The following is a 17,845-nucleotide window of genomic DNA, read 5'->3' as shown; positions in this document are numbered from 1 at the left end:
AAGATGCTACAGGATCTTGCTCTTCACTCTCTCTGACCTCATCTCCTACTGCTTTTCCTTGCTTGCTGTTGGTCACTCTTGCTTTTCCTTGAATGTGCCAATTATACTTCTGCCCAGAGCCTATGTTATTTCCTGTTTCTGGAATGTTCTTTCTCATAGGCCCACATTATGCCTCATTATGTCCTTTAGGTCTTTACTCACATGTCACCTTATCAGTGAGGTCTCCTTGATCATTCAGTATAACCCATCTGTCCTCCCATACTCTTAATGTCCCTTTCCTTCTTCATTTTTCTCCATTGTGCTTATTACTACTGATGTACTATTAATATACGTTTACTGTTTGTTTTGTGTCTGACTTCCCCACTCCTCTCATTAGAATGTGAGCTCCAGGAGAAGCCTTTGTCTGTTTTGTTCACTACCACATACTCAGAGCCCAGGTCAGTGTCTGGTGCATGGTAAAGCACTTAATAAATATGTGCGGAATGAGTAAATTCTTTGACGTTTGAAATCAGAGACTTTAAACTGGAAAGTCCTTAGAAACAATGTAGTCCAATCTCTTCATTTTAAAATGGAGGAAGCTGTGGCCCAGACAGGTGAAATGACTTGTTCAAGGACAAACAGGTAGTGGATGTCACTGACCTTTATATATATATAGTTTGGATTATACTATAAATTTTATTCTATAGTGAAATGGTTTGGCTGTGTCCCCACCCAAATATCATCTTGAATTCCCACAACACATGGGAGGGACCCAGTGGAAGGTAACTGAATCATGGGGCAGGTGTTTCCCATGCTGTTCTTGTGATAGTGAATAAGTCTCATGAGATCTGATGGTTTTAAAAAGGGGAGTTTCCCTACACAAGTTCTCTGTTCTCTTGTTTGCCACCATGTGAGACATGACTTTCACCTTTTGCCATGATTGTGAGGCCTCCCCAGCCACGTGGAACTGTAAGACCATTAAACCTCTTTCTTTTGTAAATTGCCCCGTCTCAGGTATGTCTTTATTACCAGTGTGAGAATGGGCTAACACATACAACTTGCTCTTTTTTTGTACTCAATATTGAGTCGTGAGCTTCACACCACTTTACAATGTCTATTTAAGTCATTACTTTAAGGTTGGTTCTATTTTTAAAGCTACTCAAACTAAGCTACTAAACATAAGTGGATATATTTAAGTGTATTTATAAAATTTATACTAGGCCAGCTGCAGTGGCTCACGCCTGTAATCCCAAAACTGTGGAAGGTAGAGGTGGGATTGATTGAGGCCACGAGTTCAAGGCTGCAGTGAGCTGTGATTGCACCACTGTACTCCAGCTTGAGGGACAGAGCAGGAACCAGAATAAAATAAAATAAAATGAAACAAACAAAAAAAACCCCAACAACCCTGCAGTGGCTCTTTTACAAAAAACAAACAAAACCAAAACTGTACTGCATGCATAAGCTCCCCTATGCTATGTTTGAACCACTCTGAAGAGATCAATTAAAAAGAAGTGAGTGACATTGGAAGCATGCCTGTGTGATGCTGTGGTAACATTCATAGGCTGCATTAGGGCTATGCCTGTAACTCTTGGAGATGAGTGGGTAAGTGGGGTTTTGAGGTGGCTGGGGGCTGGAAGAGAAGGTTGGAGGAGCCCACACAAGACAGTCCCTTAACACGCTGGGGCACAGAACCCCAGGCTGGGCCAACTTTTCCCTGCTGAGGTGAAGACCCGTCTCTTGCAGGCCGTCGGCAAATGTCTTGACTCTGGCATCCAGGTATGACCAGCTTAGATCCTGAGAGTGAGTGAATTTAAAGCTGACAGCTTCTTTCCCTTTTGGAGTTACGAAATAGGTTACTTCTTTTCAAGGACAGTTTGATTTTCCACTGTGTAAGTCATATATTGCACATTTCTTTAAACATTCCCTTTTTTCCTGAGCTGATCACCTTACCAGTACAGCTGATCTCTCAAGCAGCAAACTCTACCAGCTGTCACTGGTGCTCTCGGAGAGAGGATTAACCAAGAAACTCAGCCCAGGAACAGTACTGACCTCTACTTCTGGACTCCTGCCTCCCTCTTAAAAAGTCCCTTGAACTTCCTAGTGGGTTCTAACCTGTCAAAGGAGAAAATAGCCACCTATGGAGTAAGGGTTTTTAGTTTCTCCTTTTACAAATGGAAGTTTCCTTTGAATCAGGCAAGTAACGTTAAATAGAAGCCAACTTTTAAGTTTCTCTAACACACTGCTAAATTATAACACCAGACTATACCACATACTCTCCAGCTGTCAGCTATTGCCGTTGCCATCCTTGTTACTGTAGTGGTGAGTATCTCTGCCTGTCATGCGTGAGAGAGGGGGTCGATTCCCCGACGGGGAGGTCACGGAAAATTGCGTGAGGATTTTGTCAACCTTCAGAAGTCTCAGAAATGTCTCCTTGTTTTGGCTTTCAGTGGAAATCCGAACGCCAGAAGATCTGAATGGAATGTTCTGGATTGAAGAAAGTGGGAGATGGCCTCAATTCACAAAGTCACAGCCTGATAGAAACCAGTGTGACTTTACTGCCCAGTGAACCCATCTCGTCCTCCAGCTTTTAGGAGGTAGGTTGGACTGGAGCCTGCAGTAGTTTACTCTCCACCTGAGTCCTGGTCTCCGGCTCGGAACCCACTTAGGCCATAGAGAAAAACGCACACTGTGCCTCTCCACCCGGCCTCTGGAGACGAGGCTCCTCGGGGATACAAACACTGGTGAGAACATGAGGGACATCCCGACCGTACACTGAGTCCTCCTTTCCCAGATGTTGCGTTCTCTCTTGGGCTGAGTGGCGAGGTCTCTCCCGAGTCCCAGGGCCACAGCGCAATGTCACATCTCCTTTGTGGAAAGTGACTGGTAAAGGAGAGAGAACAAAACTGGAGGAACCTAAAGTCTCCGGTCACCTAGTTAATTTATTCAAGAGTCATTAATCCTAGATGAGAAAAAGAACTGAAACGGATCGTAAGAAACTAATCGTGCATTGGCCGGGAATCGAACCCGGGCCTCCCGCGTGGCAGGCGAGAATTCTACCACTGAACCACCAATGCTGCTACCGGTTAAACAGCTGCAGTGTCATCTCTTAAAGCTCACTATCTGGCCATTCACTAACGAATCAGGAACCGTCTTAAATCGCGGTTTGGAAAATATTTTGTTCCAGATAAAACTGTTTTAGGCTGTATGTATATATATCTTATATATCTGTATTCGCATGGTAACATATCTTCGGCCTTCCTGAGCCGCTGGGCTCGCAGCGGCCTCCAAGGCAGCCCGCAGGCCCGTGTGCGCCTCAGGGATCCGACCTCCCACAGCCCCGGGGAGACCTTGCCTCTAAAGTTGCTGCTTTTGCGGCCTCTACCACAACCGCGCGTCCTCAGAGCCAGCCGGGCGGAGCTAGAACCTTCCCCGCGTTTCTTTCAGCAGCCCTGAGTCAGAGGCGGGCTGGCCTGGCGTAGCAGCCCAGCCTCGCGGCTCATGGCCCGATCCGCCCGAACCTTCTCCCGGGGTCAGCGCGCGCCGCGCCGCCCGGCTGAGTCAGCCCGGCCGGGCGGGCGGGAGGCTCTCGACTGGGCGGGAAGGTGCGGGAAGGTTCTCGGCGGCGGGGGTCGGGGGAGGCGCAAAAGGATAAAAAGCCCGTGGAAGCGGAGCTGAGCAGATCCGAGCCGGACTGGCTGGAGAGAAACCGCAGGGAGAGCCTCACTGCTGAGCGCCCCTCGACGGCGGAGCGGCAGCAGCCTCCGTGGCCTCCAGCATCCCACAAGAAGCTTCAGCCATGCAGGCCCCACGGGAGCTCGCGGTGGGCATCGACCTGGGCACCACCTACTCGTGCGTGGGCGTGTTTCAGCAGAGCCGCGTGGAGATCCTGGCCAACGACCAGGGCAACCGCACCACGCCCAGCTACGTGGCCTTCACCGACACCGAGCGGCTGGTCGGGGACTCGGCCAAGAGCCAGGCGGCCCTGAACCCCCACAACACCGTGTTCGATGCCAAGCGGCTGATCGGGCGCAAGTTCGCGGACACCACGGTGCAGTCGGACATGAAGCACTGGCCCTTCCAGGTGGTGAGCGAGGGCGGCAAGCCCAAGGTGCGCGTGTCCTACCGCGGGGAGGACAAGACGTTCTACCCCGAGGAGATCTCGTCCATGGTGCTGAGCAAGATGAAGGAGACGGCCGAGGCCTACCTGGGCCAGCCCGTGAAGCACGCAGTGATCACCGTGCCCGCCTATTTCAATGACTCGCAGCGCCAGGCCACCAAGGACGCGGGGGCCATCGCGGGGCTCAACGTGCTGCGGATCATCAATGAGCCCACGGCAGCAGCCATCGCCTATGGGCTGGACCGGCGGGGCGCGGGAGAGCGCAACGTGCTCATTTTTGACCTAGGTGGGGGCACCTTCGATGTGTCGGTTCTCTCCATTGACGCCGGTGTCTTTGAGGTGAAAGCCACTGCTGGAGATACCCACCTGGGAGGAGAGGACTTCGACAACCGGCTGGTGAACCACTTCATGGAAGAATTCCGGCGGAAGCATGGGAAGGACCTGAGCGGGAACAAGCGCGCCCTGCGCAGGCTGCGCACAGCCTGTGAGCGCGCCAAGCGCACCCTGTCCTCCAGCACCCAGGCCACCCTGGAGATAGACTCCCTGTTCGAGGGCGTGGACTTCTACACGTCCATCACTCGTGCCCGCTTTGAGGAACTGTGCTCAGACCTCTTCCGTAGCACCCTGGAGCCGGTGGAGAAGGCCCTGCGGGATGCCAAGCTGGACAAGGCCCAGATTCATGACGTCGTCCTGGTGGGGGGTTCCACTCGCATCCCCAAGGTGCAGAAGTTGCTGCAGGACTTCTTCAACGGCAAGGAGCTGAACAAGAGCATCAACCCTGATGAGGCTGTGGCCTATGGGGCTGCTGTGCAGGCGGCCGTGTTGATGGGGGACAAGTGTGAGAAAGTGCAGGATCTCCTGCTGCTGGATGTGGCTCCCCTGTCTCTGGGGCTGGAGACAGCAGGTGGGGTGATGACCACGCTGATCCAGAGGAACGCCACTATCCCCACCAAGCAGACCCAGACTTTCACCACCTACTCGGACAACCAGCCTGGGGTCTTCATCCAGGTGTATGAGGGTGAGAGGGCCATGACCAAGGACAACAACCTGCTGGGGCGTTTTGAACTCAGTGGCATCCCTCCTGCCCCACGTGGAGTCCCCCAGATAGAGGTGACCTTTGACATTGATGCTAATGGCATCCTGAGCGTGACAGCCACTGACAGGAGCACAGGTAAGGCTAACAAGATCACCATCACCAATGACAAGGGCCGGCTGAGCAAGGAGGAGGTGGAGAGGATGGTTCGTGAAGCCGAGCAGTACAAGGCTGAGGATGAGGCCCAGAGGGACAGAGTGGCTGCCAAAAACTCGCTGGAGGCCCATGTCTTCCATGTGAAAGGTTCTTTGCAAGAGGAAAGCCTTAGGGACAAGATTCCCGAGGAGGACAGGCGCAAAGTGCAAGACAAGTGTCAGGAAGTCCTTGCCTGGCTGGAGCACAACCAGCTGGCAGAGAAGGAGGAGTATGAGCATCAGAAGAGGGAGCTGGAGCAAATCTGTTGCCCCATCTTCTCCAGGCTCTATGGGGGGCCTGGTGTCCCTGGGAGCAGCAGTTGTGGCGCTCAAGCCCGCCAGGGGGACCCCAGCACCGGCCCCATCATTGAGGAGGTTGATTGAATGGCCCTTCGTGATAAGTCAGCTGTGACTGTCAGGGCTATGCTATGGGCCTTCTAGACTGTCTTCTATGATCCTGCCCTTCAGAGATGAAGGGCTGGGGGGTCTTCCCTCCAAAGCTAGAACTTTCTTCCCAGGATAACTGAAGTCTTTTGACTTTTTGGGGGGAGGGCGGTTCATCCTCTTCTGCTTCAAATAAAAAGTCATTAATTTATTAACACTTGTGTGGCACTTTAACATTGCTTTCACCTATATTTTGTGTATTTTGTTACTTGCATGTATGAATTTTGTTATGTAAAATATAGTTATAGACCTAAATAAACTTTTAAAAAACTCCTTGTTGCTTTTCATTCCAACCAATCAAAGTACAAAAGTACACAAAGGCTTTCAGAAGCAGAAAATGTTGGGTTGGGTGCTGAAGGAGGAATGTGAAGAATATTCCTGAAACTGTGTGCATGATTCCTATAGGGGAAGGCAGGATTTGGAAAAGAGTTTGAGGCCAACACATTGGAACAGTACTGAAGAGTTAGGGCTGATAAAGAGGAGAGGATTGAGACTTATAATGCAGGAATAGAGAGGGAGAGATGTGGAATTGGAAAAGCAGAGAATGAAGAGAAACTTAAGTACTGGCAAGGTTTCCATGTGTGATCCTATGATGCAAATTCTGTATTTTTGTCATAGGAACCTGGTTTAGTTTGTCAGTCTAGGTGTTTTAATAACACTAACAAATAGTTTACATGCTTATTAGCTGTTTCTAATCATGTCACTTTATCCATTCTTCTTTTGGAGAAAAGACTCTGAGTCCTGGACTCTGGAGGATGGTATATGTCAGAGGAAGTAGGTCTGGTGGTATGATTAAAGTTACTATTGACTTTATCTATGTCAGAGAAATAGTATGATCCCATCTGGTTTCTGCCCATGGCATAATGAGGATGTTGGAACAAGACTCTACAGATTTTCAGCCCTGCCACTTTATATACTGTGCAAATTAAACTCTCCAAGCTTCAGTTTCCCCTTCCCTGCAGTGGGGATGATGATGATAACAGTACCAACCTCCAGATTGTTGTGAGGGTTCAATTAATTAATATATGTAAGAGGCAAAGAAGAATGTCAGGCGTATAATATACTATCAACAAACATTAGCAATTACTATTAATTGTTAGTTGGGTGTTAACTATGTACCAGGTACTTGACATACACAATCTAACTTAATCTTCACAGTAGGATTATGGAATACTATCTTCTTTTTGAAGATGAGCATTATGAGGTTCTAAGGGGTTAAACAATTTATTCAAAGACACAAAGCTATTAAGTGGGGACAGGAAGGCTGGAATGAAGAACCCTGTCCTGCCTGAGTCTACAGCCTCAGCATGCCACCTTACAAATAGGCCGTAACTCCACTTATTACCAGACCTTCCCCTAGATGTTTTGAAATTGGATATATTATTCCTTTGAAACACAGCTGGATGCTGAGCCCTGTGAGAAAAAGTGTGCATTTTATTGTATATTTGCAGAGACAGAGTCTTGCTCTGTCGCCTAAGCTGGAGTGCAATGGCGCGATCTCAACTCACTGCAACCTCTGCCTCCCGGGTTCAACCGATTCTCCTGCCTCAGCCTCCCGAGTAGCTGGGATTACAGGTGCCTGCCATCACACCCAGCTAAGTTTTGTATTTTTAGTAGAGACGGGGTTTCACCATGTTGGTCAGGCTGGTCTCGGACTCCTGACCTCAGGTGATCCGCCTGCCTCAGCCTCCCAAAGTGCTGGGATTACAGGTGTGAGCCACCACGCCTAGCTAGTTGTGTGTTTTTTATAGCAAGTGACGGAATCTGCAAAATATCCTTAGGCACAACTTTACTGCCAGTTGAGTCAATGACAATATAAAAGCAAGGATATTTGCCTTTGCTTTGTTGGTGTAAACAAAATAATCAAAAGGATAAACTTGTGTTAGTTCCCAATCAATCCAATCCAGAGTATATTTGCCCTATGCACATTGGGAGATTTATTTTTATCTCAGAAATTATGGGATACATTATACATTATATTTCTTAGGTTGATTTTTTAAAGACGGAGAGACGGTTACACTAACAACGCACTTGTCCCTGGCTGTCATTTCACATTTTTAACTGCCCTATTTTCCTGGCCCTGGCCCAAGTCTTAGACTAACAACGCACTTGTCCCTGGCTGTCATTTCACATTTTTAACTGCCCTCTTTTCCTGGCCCTGGCCCAAGTCTTACGCAACCTGGCTTCACATGGAAGGAACCTGAAAAAAAAAAAGAGAGAGAGAGAGAGATGGAGTAACACATACATCCTGCATTACATTCTTCCTTTCCTGAATCTCATCTCAATTCTCAACATTGACCCCCCTGAACCTGTTTGAACTTCTCAAGAGGATTGATGGTACTCACTTTTATATAGTTTCTTAGTATTTTGACAGCATGCCTTTTCTCCTTTTAAAAAACCCAACACACACAGAATATAAGAAGAAAGATTTTTATCGTGTTTAGTTGTGACATCTCAGATCCTCCCATTTGAGTGCAATCTATTTTTCTATAGAGATGTAAACAAACTTTATTTACTTTTAAATGTCTGTTGATCATTTTGGTTTAGTTTCTTTGGGGACTGTTTCTTGTATACTAGGTATCTAAAAATCCTTATATTGTATGTAGTCTTAGTTTGATTATTGTAATCACAACCATGTCACCCAGTTCCAAAGGCAGGGAAAAAAGTTTGAACAAATTAAATCAGAACACATGCCCATTATTTAAAAAATCAATTCTTGGTACAAGCAGTTTCTTGCCCCCTTCCCAGGTCCTACTCCTCACAGGCAACCACTTTCAAGTTGTTGGTTTTTTAAAAGAATTTTTGATTTTGCAATAATTTTAGATGAACAGACAAGTTGCAAAGATACTACATAAAGTTATTACTCTATATCCTTTCTACTTCCCCTAATGTTAAAATCTTACATAACCATGTTATATTTATCAAGCCTAAGAAATTGGCATTGGTATAACATTAATGACTAACTGTAAATTTTATTCAGATTTTACTATTTTTTTTTTTTTTTTTTTGGACACAGGGTCTCACTCTGTACCCCAGGCTGGAGTGCAGTGGCACGATCTCGGCTGATTGCAACCTCTGCCCCCTGGGCTCAAAAGATTCGCCTCAGGCTCCCGGAGTAGCTGGGACTACAGGCGCGAACCCCGGGTACTTGGGAGGCTGAGGCACGAGAACCGCGTGAACCCGGAAGACGGATGCTGCAGTGAGCCGAGATCGCGCCACTGTACTCCGGCCTGGCGTACAGAGTGAGACCCTGTCTCAAAAAAAAAAAAAAAAAAAAAAAAGGCTGGGGAGCGGGGCAAGGCGGTGGAGAATCTGATCCTTACCAAAGTTTGACACTACTGCGTTAGCGTTAAAAAAAAAAAACCCAACCAAGACTGTACAGCAAATTAAAGGCTCCTGAGTTGAGGGCGTTCTCTTGTTTAGTCAAAGGAGATGGTATCTGCCTGCCTTAGTGTGCTTGACGCACAGAAAGGGCTCAACACATTGTTGTCGAATAAAAGAATGGATAAACTGACACTGGGAAGTTGGAGTCCAAAGTTAATCTTAGTCTCAACTGCTCCCTGATTTCATAGAACAGACTCCAGCCTACAATACAGGAAAAATAGATTTAGTTCTATATGTGCAGAGAAGCACAAATAATTTTCGTAAATGTAGATACCCAGGATAAAACGCAGTGTTGACCGATCGAAAAGTCTTTCTCTAAGAATTCAAAGATGATTGCTGGTTGGTTCAAATCAAGAGGAAAAGTTGACCGATCGAAAAGTCTTTCTCTAAGAATTCAAACATGATTGCTGGTTGGTTCAAATCAGGAGGAACAGTAAGGACGGAAAAACATATGTTGTCAGAAGTGGGATTCGAACCCACGCCTCCAGGAGAGACTGCGACCTGAACGCAGCGCCTTAGACCGCTCGGCCATCCTGACACACGTTTTCATGCACTTCCTAATTTCTCCTAATTTTATCATATACTGATGGTGCACGCTATCTGGCCACATTAATGTGTCTATTTACTGTTTCAAATAAAATTCTAACTCTCTCTAGACCTTGTCGCAAAGCGGGAAAAATGAAACAGCCTCTGACAGCTGTTTCCTCTTTCCTCACTACTCAAACTAAACCTTAAGGCTCCATTTTCCCTGGCGACTCTTCGAGCGCCCCTCTGCTTCTCTAGAGGGGTCGAGCCATGTCAAGGTAGACCCTGTTCCGGCCCGTCTCCCTCGGATCCTCCGCACCAATCACTGTTGCTGAATCCGACACCCGGCGGATCCAGTGCGGAATCTCGAACAGCTGCGGAGCTGGGAGCTACGGGACATGAGGAGAGCGGGGGGAAGAGAAGACGGCGGAAGATAATACCCCGGCGGTGCTCAACTCCGGCTTTCTCTCTCGGCTGTGAGCCGTCCCCGCCCTCCGGCTTCCAGAGCCAGTGGCTTCTGCGTTCACCGCCCCTCGCCGTTTGCGGGGCGGGGCCGATTAATAAGAATCGGTTCCCACCAAGTGAGGACTTACCGTGTTTAACTTCAGGATCATAAACAAAAGACGCCGCTAGAACGGTCGGGAAATTCATGCGCTTTGCTTATCTTATATACAGATTTCTAATGCTATCACTCCGGCGTGCGTTGGTGGTATAGTGGTGAGCATAGCTGCCTTCCAAGCAGTTGACCCGGGTTCGATTCCCGGCCAACGCAAACTTTTGTCTTTTTTTACGAAAAACTTTTCTTAGCGAGAGCCTACAGCGCGCTGTGTATCCGTTTTACGCCTCAACGAAACTGCAGCAATACCTCACTTTACGTACTCGCTTCCTGTCTTTCCCGTGGCCTCTTTCTAAACCCAGGCTTTTTTTGAAGGGATTAAATTCTGATGGTTCTTTCCTCCCTTCCTTCGTAAACTTCCAACTCCTGAGGAATCTTTGGGATCATTTGAATCCTGGGATGAGTCTTAGCTTCAGAAAGGGGCTCTTGCGTCTTCACTTGCGAGGTTCATTCGATAGCCACGCACTATTGAGCACTTGAACTTGGCTAGTTTCTGTAAGAAACTGCATTTTCAAATTTAGTCTTAATAAATAAATCAATTGAAATAAAATTAATAAGTGGAAATTTTAAAATGGATACTTAATAACTCAACCATTGGAGAAGGTTTCAGTGCATTTGAAACAACTTGGCTATTGAATCTACTTTTTCAATTGTAAATTTAATGAAATCTAAATACGGATTGTTTTTCCGAAGAAAATTTCCTTTCCGAGTTGAAATGTGCTGTCTTTAGGTGTAAAATACATAGCGATTTTTGAAGACTAGCTAAGAAAAAAAATACAGCCAATTAATATTTTTATATTGATTACTTGTCATATTTTGCATATGTTGGGTTAAAGAATAGGATTTGTTATTAAAATTATCACCTCTTTCTTTTTACTTTTTAATGTGACTATTAAAAATGACATGTGGGACTCGAATTATGTTTCTACTGTAGTGTGCCGGTCTAGAGAATAGAAGCATAACTTTGCCAACAGTCAGCAACTTTCCCTGAAAGCATGCTGGTAGCTTAGGAGTATCTTTTTCTAAAAGACAATTTTCAAAAAAAAAACAACACACTCACGGTCGTCCTTGATAGTATAGTGGTGAGTATCCCCGCCTGTCACGCGGGAGACGGGGTGTCGATCTCCCTACGGGGAGATTACAGTTGGTTTTTATTTTTTCTCCTCGTCTCTTCCAGTCAAGTAAAAAACAATTTACAAGTGCTTAAAAACCAAATTAAATAATTAACAAAAAGAAACACAAACTCCAGTCCCAGTTAGCTACAATCCCTTTTTAATAAATTCCAGTCTTCATTTTAAACCTAGTTAGCTCCTAAAACCTATTTTTCTTATATGCCTGTGTTAATGTTTAGGCCTTGTATACTCAATGCTGTAACCCAGATTGTTTCCTCTCGCCTAAAGGCTATCAAGCTCCAAAGGGCAATGCAATAAAATCAGACATAAATACGCCTTTCTTCCAAAAACCCTTCAACCTGCCCCCGCCCAAAAACCTTAGCTGCTGTTCCCCACACAACACCCCTTTCCAGCAAAAAATAGCCAAAAAATTCAACACCCAATCTCCTTAATAGCAGTTAGGGTCTCCACTCCTAAGGGGGAACTGAAAGGAGTTAGTTAGCTTGGTAGATGGCGAGGGAAGTGTCTCTGGAGAGCCCCTGGCCCCATGGGTCAGTGCCTCATTCCCACATAACAAAAAAGCAGCCTGGCAAAAAGTCAAACTTCGGACAAACTAGCACCGGAGGTTGCGCCTGAAAACATGCCGGTGGCTGCACAAATAGGAGAGCCTCCGACTTTGTGAGATAAAAACTTGCACAAACCTCCAGCTCACTCAAATAAGGGAACAAGGCCTGAAATAGAAATGCCTTTGTTCTTTGTATAGTCAGCGGGCTCCCAGGAAAAAGTTCCTTCTCTTTTTGTAGGCATAGGCACAGTAGGCTCCAATGGGTTCCAATAAGCACTTTCTTTTCCTTTTTTTTAAACTGCAAGTCCAGCCTCTATAAATTACAAGTTCAGCCCCTAATTGGTCCTGGGGCAAGGTCCCGGGCCAAGCTTTCACTTCAGCTCCTTAATAGGTCTAGGGCCAAGCAAAGCAGCCTCTACAAATCATCACTTAAGCCCCTAATTATTCCCGGCCGAGGTCCTAGGCTAAGGTCCCGGGCCAAGCTTTCTAATTAGTCCCGGGCCAAGGTCCCAGGCCAACCTAAATCACGCATTCTCCAAAACAGCCGGCAAACTAAGCACATTCCTTCCCGTTTCCAGTCCATAAAAACCCCCAAAGTGGCCTCATAGTAAGCAACCCATTCGGGCCCCCCTCTCTGCTGGCAAAAAGCTCACATGTACTGGAGTGAGCATTTGATTTGGAACTGAGTTACATGGGAGAGAGGCAAGGATTCAATTTGGCTGGGAATCAAACTCTTTTGATAATTTCCTAATAAACTGATAGTCATCAGATGACTTGTAGTCTCGATAAGTTGAAACTTTTTCCTAACATGCTGTTTATGATACTGAGTTCTTTGTCACTGGTTGAACTAACAGCAATTGTATTCACAAATTTTCTAGCCTTTAAAATGCTGTCTGAGGGTTTTATGTATCTGTTATCTTTTATTATACAAAAGTCATTTATTGGAATGACATATATAATTAGATTGACCGTAACCATTCAGGCTGGATGAGGCAACACAGTGTGAAGATTAAGTGCATGGGTTCTGTTGTGCTTCCTGTGTTTGAATCTTGGCTCTCTTTGTCTCCATTTCCTCCTGTAGAAGAGGATAATTATGATAATTTTAATTCTTAAATGGGTTAATATATAAACATATATTACAAATGTATAAACATTGCCAGGATGGTCCATTGTTAATGCCTGTAGTGGGATGATGTTTGAGATTTTAAGTCTCATTCCATAAAATGGAGGTGAAATTCAACAGGGATGGGAAGAAAGGACATCTGCACCTCAGCCACCCTTTAGCTCCAAACCTCCCTTATGCTCTCATCTGCCCCACAGCCTCCATCCTGTAACAAGAGGACCAGCTGTGCCAGAGGAGGCCACAGCATCTAGCTTATGCCTCCAATGTAACCTGTTACTGCCCACCTGCTCTCCCTGATATTCTCTGACTCTTAGTACTAAGGTCCCACGGAGGCTGCAGTGCCCACAGGCAAGAAGAACCAAAGGGTAGTACTGACTGGTAGTGGCTAGCCACAGCTGTGTGGGGCCAGATTGACACTGCGCAATCGCTAAGTGGATCAGGGTTCAGGCTGCCCTGTCTTGGGAGACATATAGGGACAGGGACCTATAACCAACACCTGCCATAGGCTGGCTTCAGTTAGCCCTTCAGGTTGGGACTCACTGAGTGGTTTTTCTGGAAGTGGCCACCTACAGTTCCCTGTGGCCAGCTGAGGTATGGGGGCTGGATTTTTGGGATGTCTAGGGAAAGCCAAAAGCAAAACCCAGAAGATAATTCTTTTTGTGGAGGAGTTAACAGATATAGCACTGACCAATCAGAATAGCCACTGGCTATACATTTCCCCATTATAACAGGATTCACTGCATTCCACAAATTTTGTTTTTTTAAATTTCCAAATATATGAAGGCTTTTAAAAGTTATTTTTTGTCATTGATTTCTGAGTTAAATTCCTTATGTTCAGAAAATGTGCTTCATATAGTACTGATTCCATGACATATGTTGAAGCTTACTGGCCTTAGCCAGGTGCGGTGGCTCAAGCCTGTAATCCCAGCACTTTGGGAGGCCGAGATGAGTGGATCACTTGAGGTCAGGAGTTCAAGACCAGCCTGACCAACATGGTGAACCTGTCTCTACTAAAAATAAAAAATAAATAAATAAAAATATTAGCCAGGTGTGGTGGCACACGCACCTGTAATCCCAGCTACTCAGGAGGCTGAGGCAGGAGAATCACTTGCACCCAGGAGGTGGAGGTTGCAGTGAGCTGAGATAGTGCCATCATACTCCAGCCTGGGTGACAGAGCAAGACTCCATCTCAAAAAGAAATGAAAAAAAAAGAAATTTATTAGCCTCATATAAAGTCAGTTTTCATAATATCCCATCTGTGTTTGAGAAGAATGTACAACTAATAATTATTGATTGCAGTTCTATATATATATCTGTTAAATTGAGCTTGTTAATTGCATTCATATGCTTAATAAAAGTAAATAAGAAAAAAAGACACATGCTTAATAATTTTTTTCTGTTTGATCTAGTAAGGGTTGAAGTATGCGGAATTCTCTCACTGTGGCGACGGATTTGTTCATTTTCCCTTGTAGGCCTAATTCTTGCTTTCATATTTTAATGCCATTTTATCAGTTACATATTCATCAGTAGTTTAATCTTTTATTATATGATGACCATCTTCATCCCTAATGATGCATTGTTTCTTAAACTTTATTTTGTCTGATATTGTATAGCTATATGCCAAGTTTCTTTTTGTTAGAATATTCCTGGCATTCCCTTTTCCATTTAATCTTTCTGTTTCTTTACGTTTTAGTGTCATTCTTCTAAACAGAATAAAATTGATCTTAAAAATTCACTTTATCTTTTAACTGGAAGGTTTTGTTCAGTTGCATTATTATAATTACTGTTATAGGCCGGGTCATGGTGGCTCACACCTGTAATCCCAGCACTTTGGGAAGCTGAGGCGGGTGGATCACTTGAGGTCAGGAGTTCAAGACTAGCCTGGCCAACATGGTGAAACCGCATCTCTACTAAAAATTAGGTGGGTGTGGTGGCATGCACCTGTAGTCCCCAGGAGGCTGAGGTGGGAGAATCGCTTGAACCGGGAAGGTGGAGATTGCAGTGAGCCAAGATGCCACCACTGCACTCCAGCCTGGGTGACAGAGACTCTGTCCATCCACCCTCCAAAAAAAATCGCTGATATATTTGAATTTATTTCACCACCTCGTTTTGTACTTTTGACCTCAATTATTCTTTCATTCTTTAAAAATTCTTCCTTTTTACTCTCCTGCTTTTGCATTGCTGTCACATACATGTAAAATGTAGCATAGGAAATGTATGTGTATTCACAATCAACTGGAAACTAATAACTTTTTATTTCTGCTGTCAATCCAACAATGGAGGTAAAGCAAAGCGTGATAGTTCCAAACTTGAACTTCACAGATGAACAAAATTTCCCCATAATGTTGGTTACTGGCCAGGCAAGGTGGCTCAAGCCTGTAATCCCAACTACTTGGGAAGCTAAGTCAGGAGGATTGCTTGAGCTTGAGAGTTGCAGGCTGCAGTGAGCTAAGATCGTGCAGCTACACTCCAACCTAGGTGATAGAGCAAGACCCTGTCTCTAATGACATCAGAAAAGTTGGTTACTAGTATAGGGTGGCCAACTTTTTCATTTTGCCAAGTTATGAAATTCATAAAACAAATAGCCACAAACCTATCATCTATCCTAATTTTAATTTTAAAAAAGAAAGGACATTTAAAAACAACTTATTTTGGCAAATGAAAACTTATTACTATTGGGTTTTCACCATTAAAGCTGATGAGCTTGGTCTTTCCTCCTTGCTTTTGATAGGGCCAAAAGAGAGACATTGGCTACTTTAACAACTTTAAGGTGGACTCCAGGAATATCACCAACAGCACGACCTTTCTGCCAAATCCAGCAACCAGAACTGTTGCAGGAAGTCAGGGACCCCAAACGGAGGGATCAGCTGGAACCGAGGCAGAAGAACATAAATTGTGATGATTTCATGGACACTTATCAGTTTCCAAAATTAATACTTTTATAATTTCTTACGCCTGTCTTTACTGCAGTCTCTGAACATAAATTGTGAAGATTTCATGGACATTTATCACTTTCCCAATCAATACTCTTATAATTTCTTATGCCTGTCTTTAATCTCTTAATCTTGTCATCTTCGTAAGCTGAGGATGTATGTCACCTCAGGACCCTGTGATGGTTGCATTAACTGTACAAATTGTAAAACATGTGTGTTTGAACAATATGAAATCAGTGCACCCTGAAAAAGAACAGAATAACAGCAATTTTCAGGGAACAAGGAAAGATAACCGTAAGGTCTGACTGCCTGTGGGGTCGGGCAGAATAGTGTCATATTTTTCTTCTTGCAGAGAGCCTATAGATGGACATGTGAGTAGGAGAAATATTGCTGAATTCTTTTCCCCACAAGGAATATTAATAATTGATAGCCCTGGGGAAGGAATGCATTCCTGGGGGTAGGTCTATAGATGGCCGCTCTGGGAGTCTCAGACTTATGTGGTTGAGATAAGGACTGAAATACACCCTGGTCTCCTCCAGTACCCTCAGGCTTACTAAGATTGGGAAATTCCAGCCTGGTAAATTCTAGTCAGACCAGTTGTCTGCTCTTGAACCCTGTTTCCCGTTAGGATGTTTATCAAGACAATGCGTGTACAGTGGGACATAGGCCCTCATCAGTTATTCTAATTTTGCCTTGCCTTGTGATCTTTTATTGCCCTTTGAAGCATGTGATCTTTGTGACTTACTCCCTGTTTGTACACCCCCTCCCCTTTTAGAATCCCTAATAAAAACTTGCTGGTTTTGTGGCTCAGGTGGGCATCATGGAACCTGCCAATATGTGATGTCACCTCCGGTGGCCCAGCAGTAAAATTCTTCTCTTTGTACTCTTTCTCTTCATTTCTCAAACCGGCCGACACTTAGGGAAAATAGAAAAGAACCTACATTGAAATACTGGGGGCTGTTTCCCCTGATACAGAACTTCATCATTTTTTTCAATAAAATTCAAGCAATCATCATCAGGTACAAAGGCTGTGATTTTCTTGCTGTTCTCTCATCTGCCTCACAGCCTCCATCCTGTAACAAGAGGATCAGCTGTGCCAGTGGAGACCACAGCATCTAGCTTATGCTGGATGATCAGCTTGGCCCTGGCACACTTCTCAGTGGCAGAGCTGGGCTATTTGGCTCCAATCCCTACTTTTTCCAGCCCAATTCCCTTTGCATGAGAAGCACCTCCAAAAGGGCTGGTCTTCAGGACTGTGCCCGAATGGGCTTTCTTGTACCATTTACCATGCCACTTCTGATCCTGTAGGTGACTATGGAGCTTCCTGGTGGTAGACAGTCCATGACACTTGCCCATATTGCCGGCTCCACAGGTCTGAGCAAAAGAACAGAAACAAAAATTTAAACTATAAAAGAAATGACTCTAGGCCTGGCACGGTGGCTCTCGCCTGCAATCCCAGCACTTTGGGAGGCTGAGGCGGGAGGATCACCTGAGGTCAGGAGTTTGAGACCAGCCTGGCCAACATAGCGAAAGCCCATCTCTACTAAAAATACAAAAAATTTAGCCCGGCGAGGTGGCAGGCGCCTGTAGTCCCAGCTACTCGGGAGGCTGAGGCAGGAGAATGGCGTGAACCCCGGGGGGCGGAGCCTGCAGTGAGCCGAGATCGCGCCACTGCACTCCAACCTGGGCAACAACGAGACTCTGTCTCAAAAACAAAACAAAACAAAACAAAACAAAAATTAGCCGGGCGTGGTGGCCTATGACTGTAATCTCAGCTACTCAGGAGGCTGAGGCAGGAGAATTGTTTGAATGTGGGAGGT

General features: G+C 45.4%; 1 protein-coding gene, 3 non-coding genes and 1 pseudogene across 4 annotated transcripts; 2 read left to right on the top strand and 3 right to left on the bottom strand.

Annotated features, from left to right (window-relative positions):
- Positions 1 to 2,982: 2,982 nt before the first annotated feature.
- On the bottom strand, positions 2,983 to 3,053 carry TRNAG-GCC (transfer RNA glycine (anticodon GCC)). Its single transcript has one exon. It is a non-coding gene; the product is annotated as a tRNA-Gly (tRNA).
- Positions 3,054 to 3,436: 383 nt separating this feature from the next.
- HSPA6 (heat shock protein family A (Hsp70) member 6) lies at positions 3,437 to 6,040 on the top strand. Its single transcript, XM_054487115.2, has one exon. It carries the CDS (start codon positions 3,776 to 3,778, stop codon positions 5,705 to 5,707), a length of 1,932 nt encoding a protein of 643 aa, XP_054343090.1. The 5' UTR covers positions 3,437 to 3,775; the 3' UTR covers positions 5,708 to 6,040.
- Positions 6,041 to 9,606: 3,566 nt separating this feature from the next.
- On the bottom strand, positions 9,607 to 9,689 carry TRNAL-CAG (transfer RNA leucine (anticodon CAG)). Its single transcript has one exon. It is a non-coding gene; the product is annotated as a tRNA-Leu (tRNA).
- A 687-nt stretch (positions 9,690 to 10,376) lies between these two features.
- TRNAG-UCC (transfer RNA glycine (anticodon UCC)) lies at positions 10,377 to 10,448 on the top strand. Its single transcript has one exon. It is a non-coding gene; the product is annotated as a tRNA-Gly (tRNA).
- Positions 10,449 to 15,781: 5,333 nt separating this feature from the next.
- Positions 15,782 to 17,381, bottom strand: LOC129039016 (small ribosomal subunit protein uS12-like; annotated as a pseudogene).
- Between the last annotated feature and the right edge of the window lie 464 nt (positions 17,382 to 17,845).

Source organism: Pongo pygmaeus, chromosome 1 (genome assembly GCF_028885625.2).
Source record: "Pongo pygmaeus isolate AG05252 chromosome 1, NHGRI_mPonPyg2-v2.0_pri, whole genome shotgun sequence".
NCBI lineage: Eukaryota > Metazoa > Chordata > Mammalia > Primates > Hominidae > Pongo > Pongo pygmaeus.
This window is presented reverse-complemented; position numbering and strand designations above follow the sequence as displayed.

Excerpts from the sequence above, each read along its gene's own strand:
- HSPA6 (XM_054487115.2), top strand. The coding sequence starts at position 3,776 with ATGCAGGCCCCACGGGAGCTCGCGGTGGGCATCGACCTGGGCACCACC.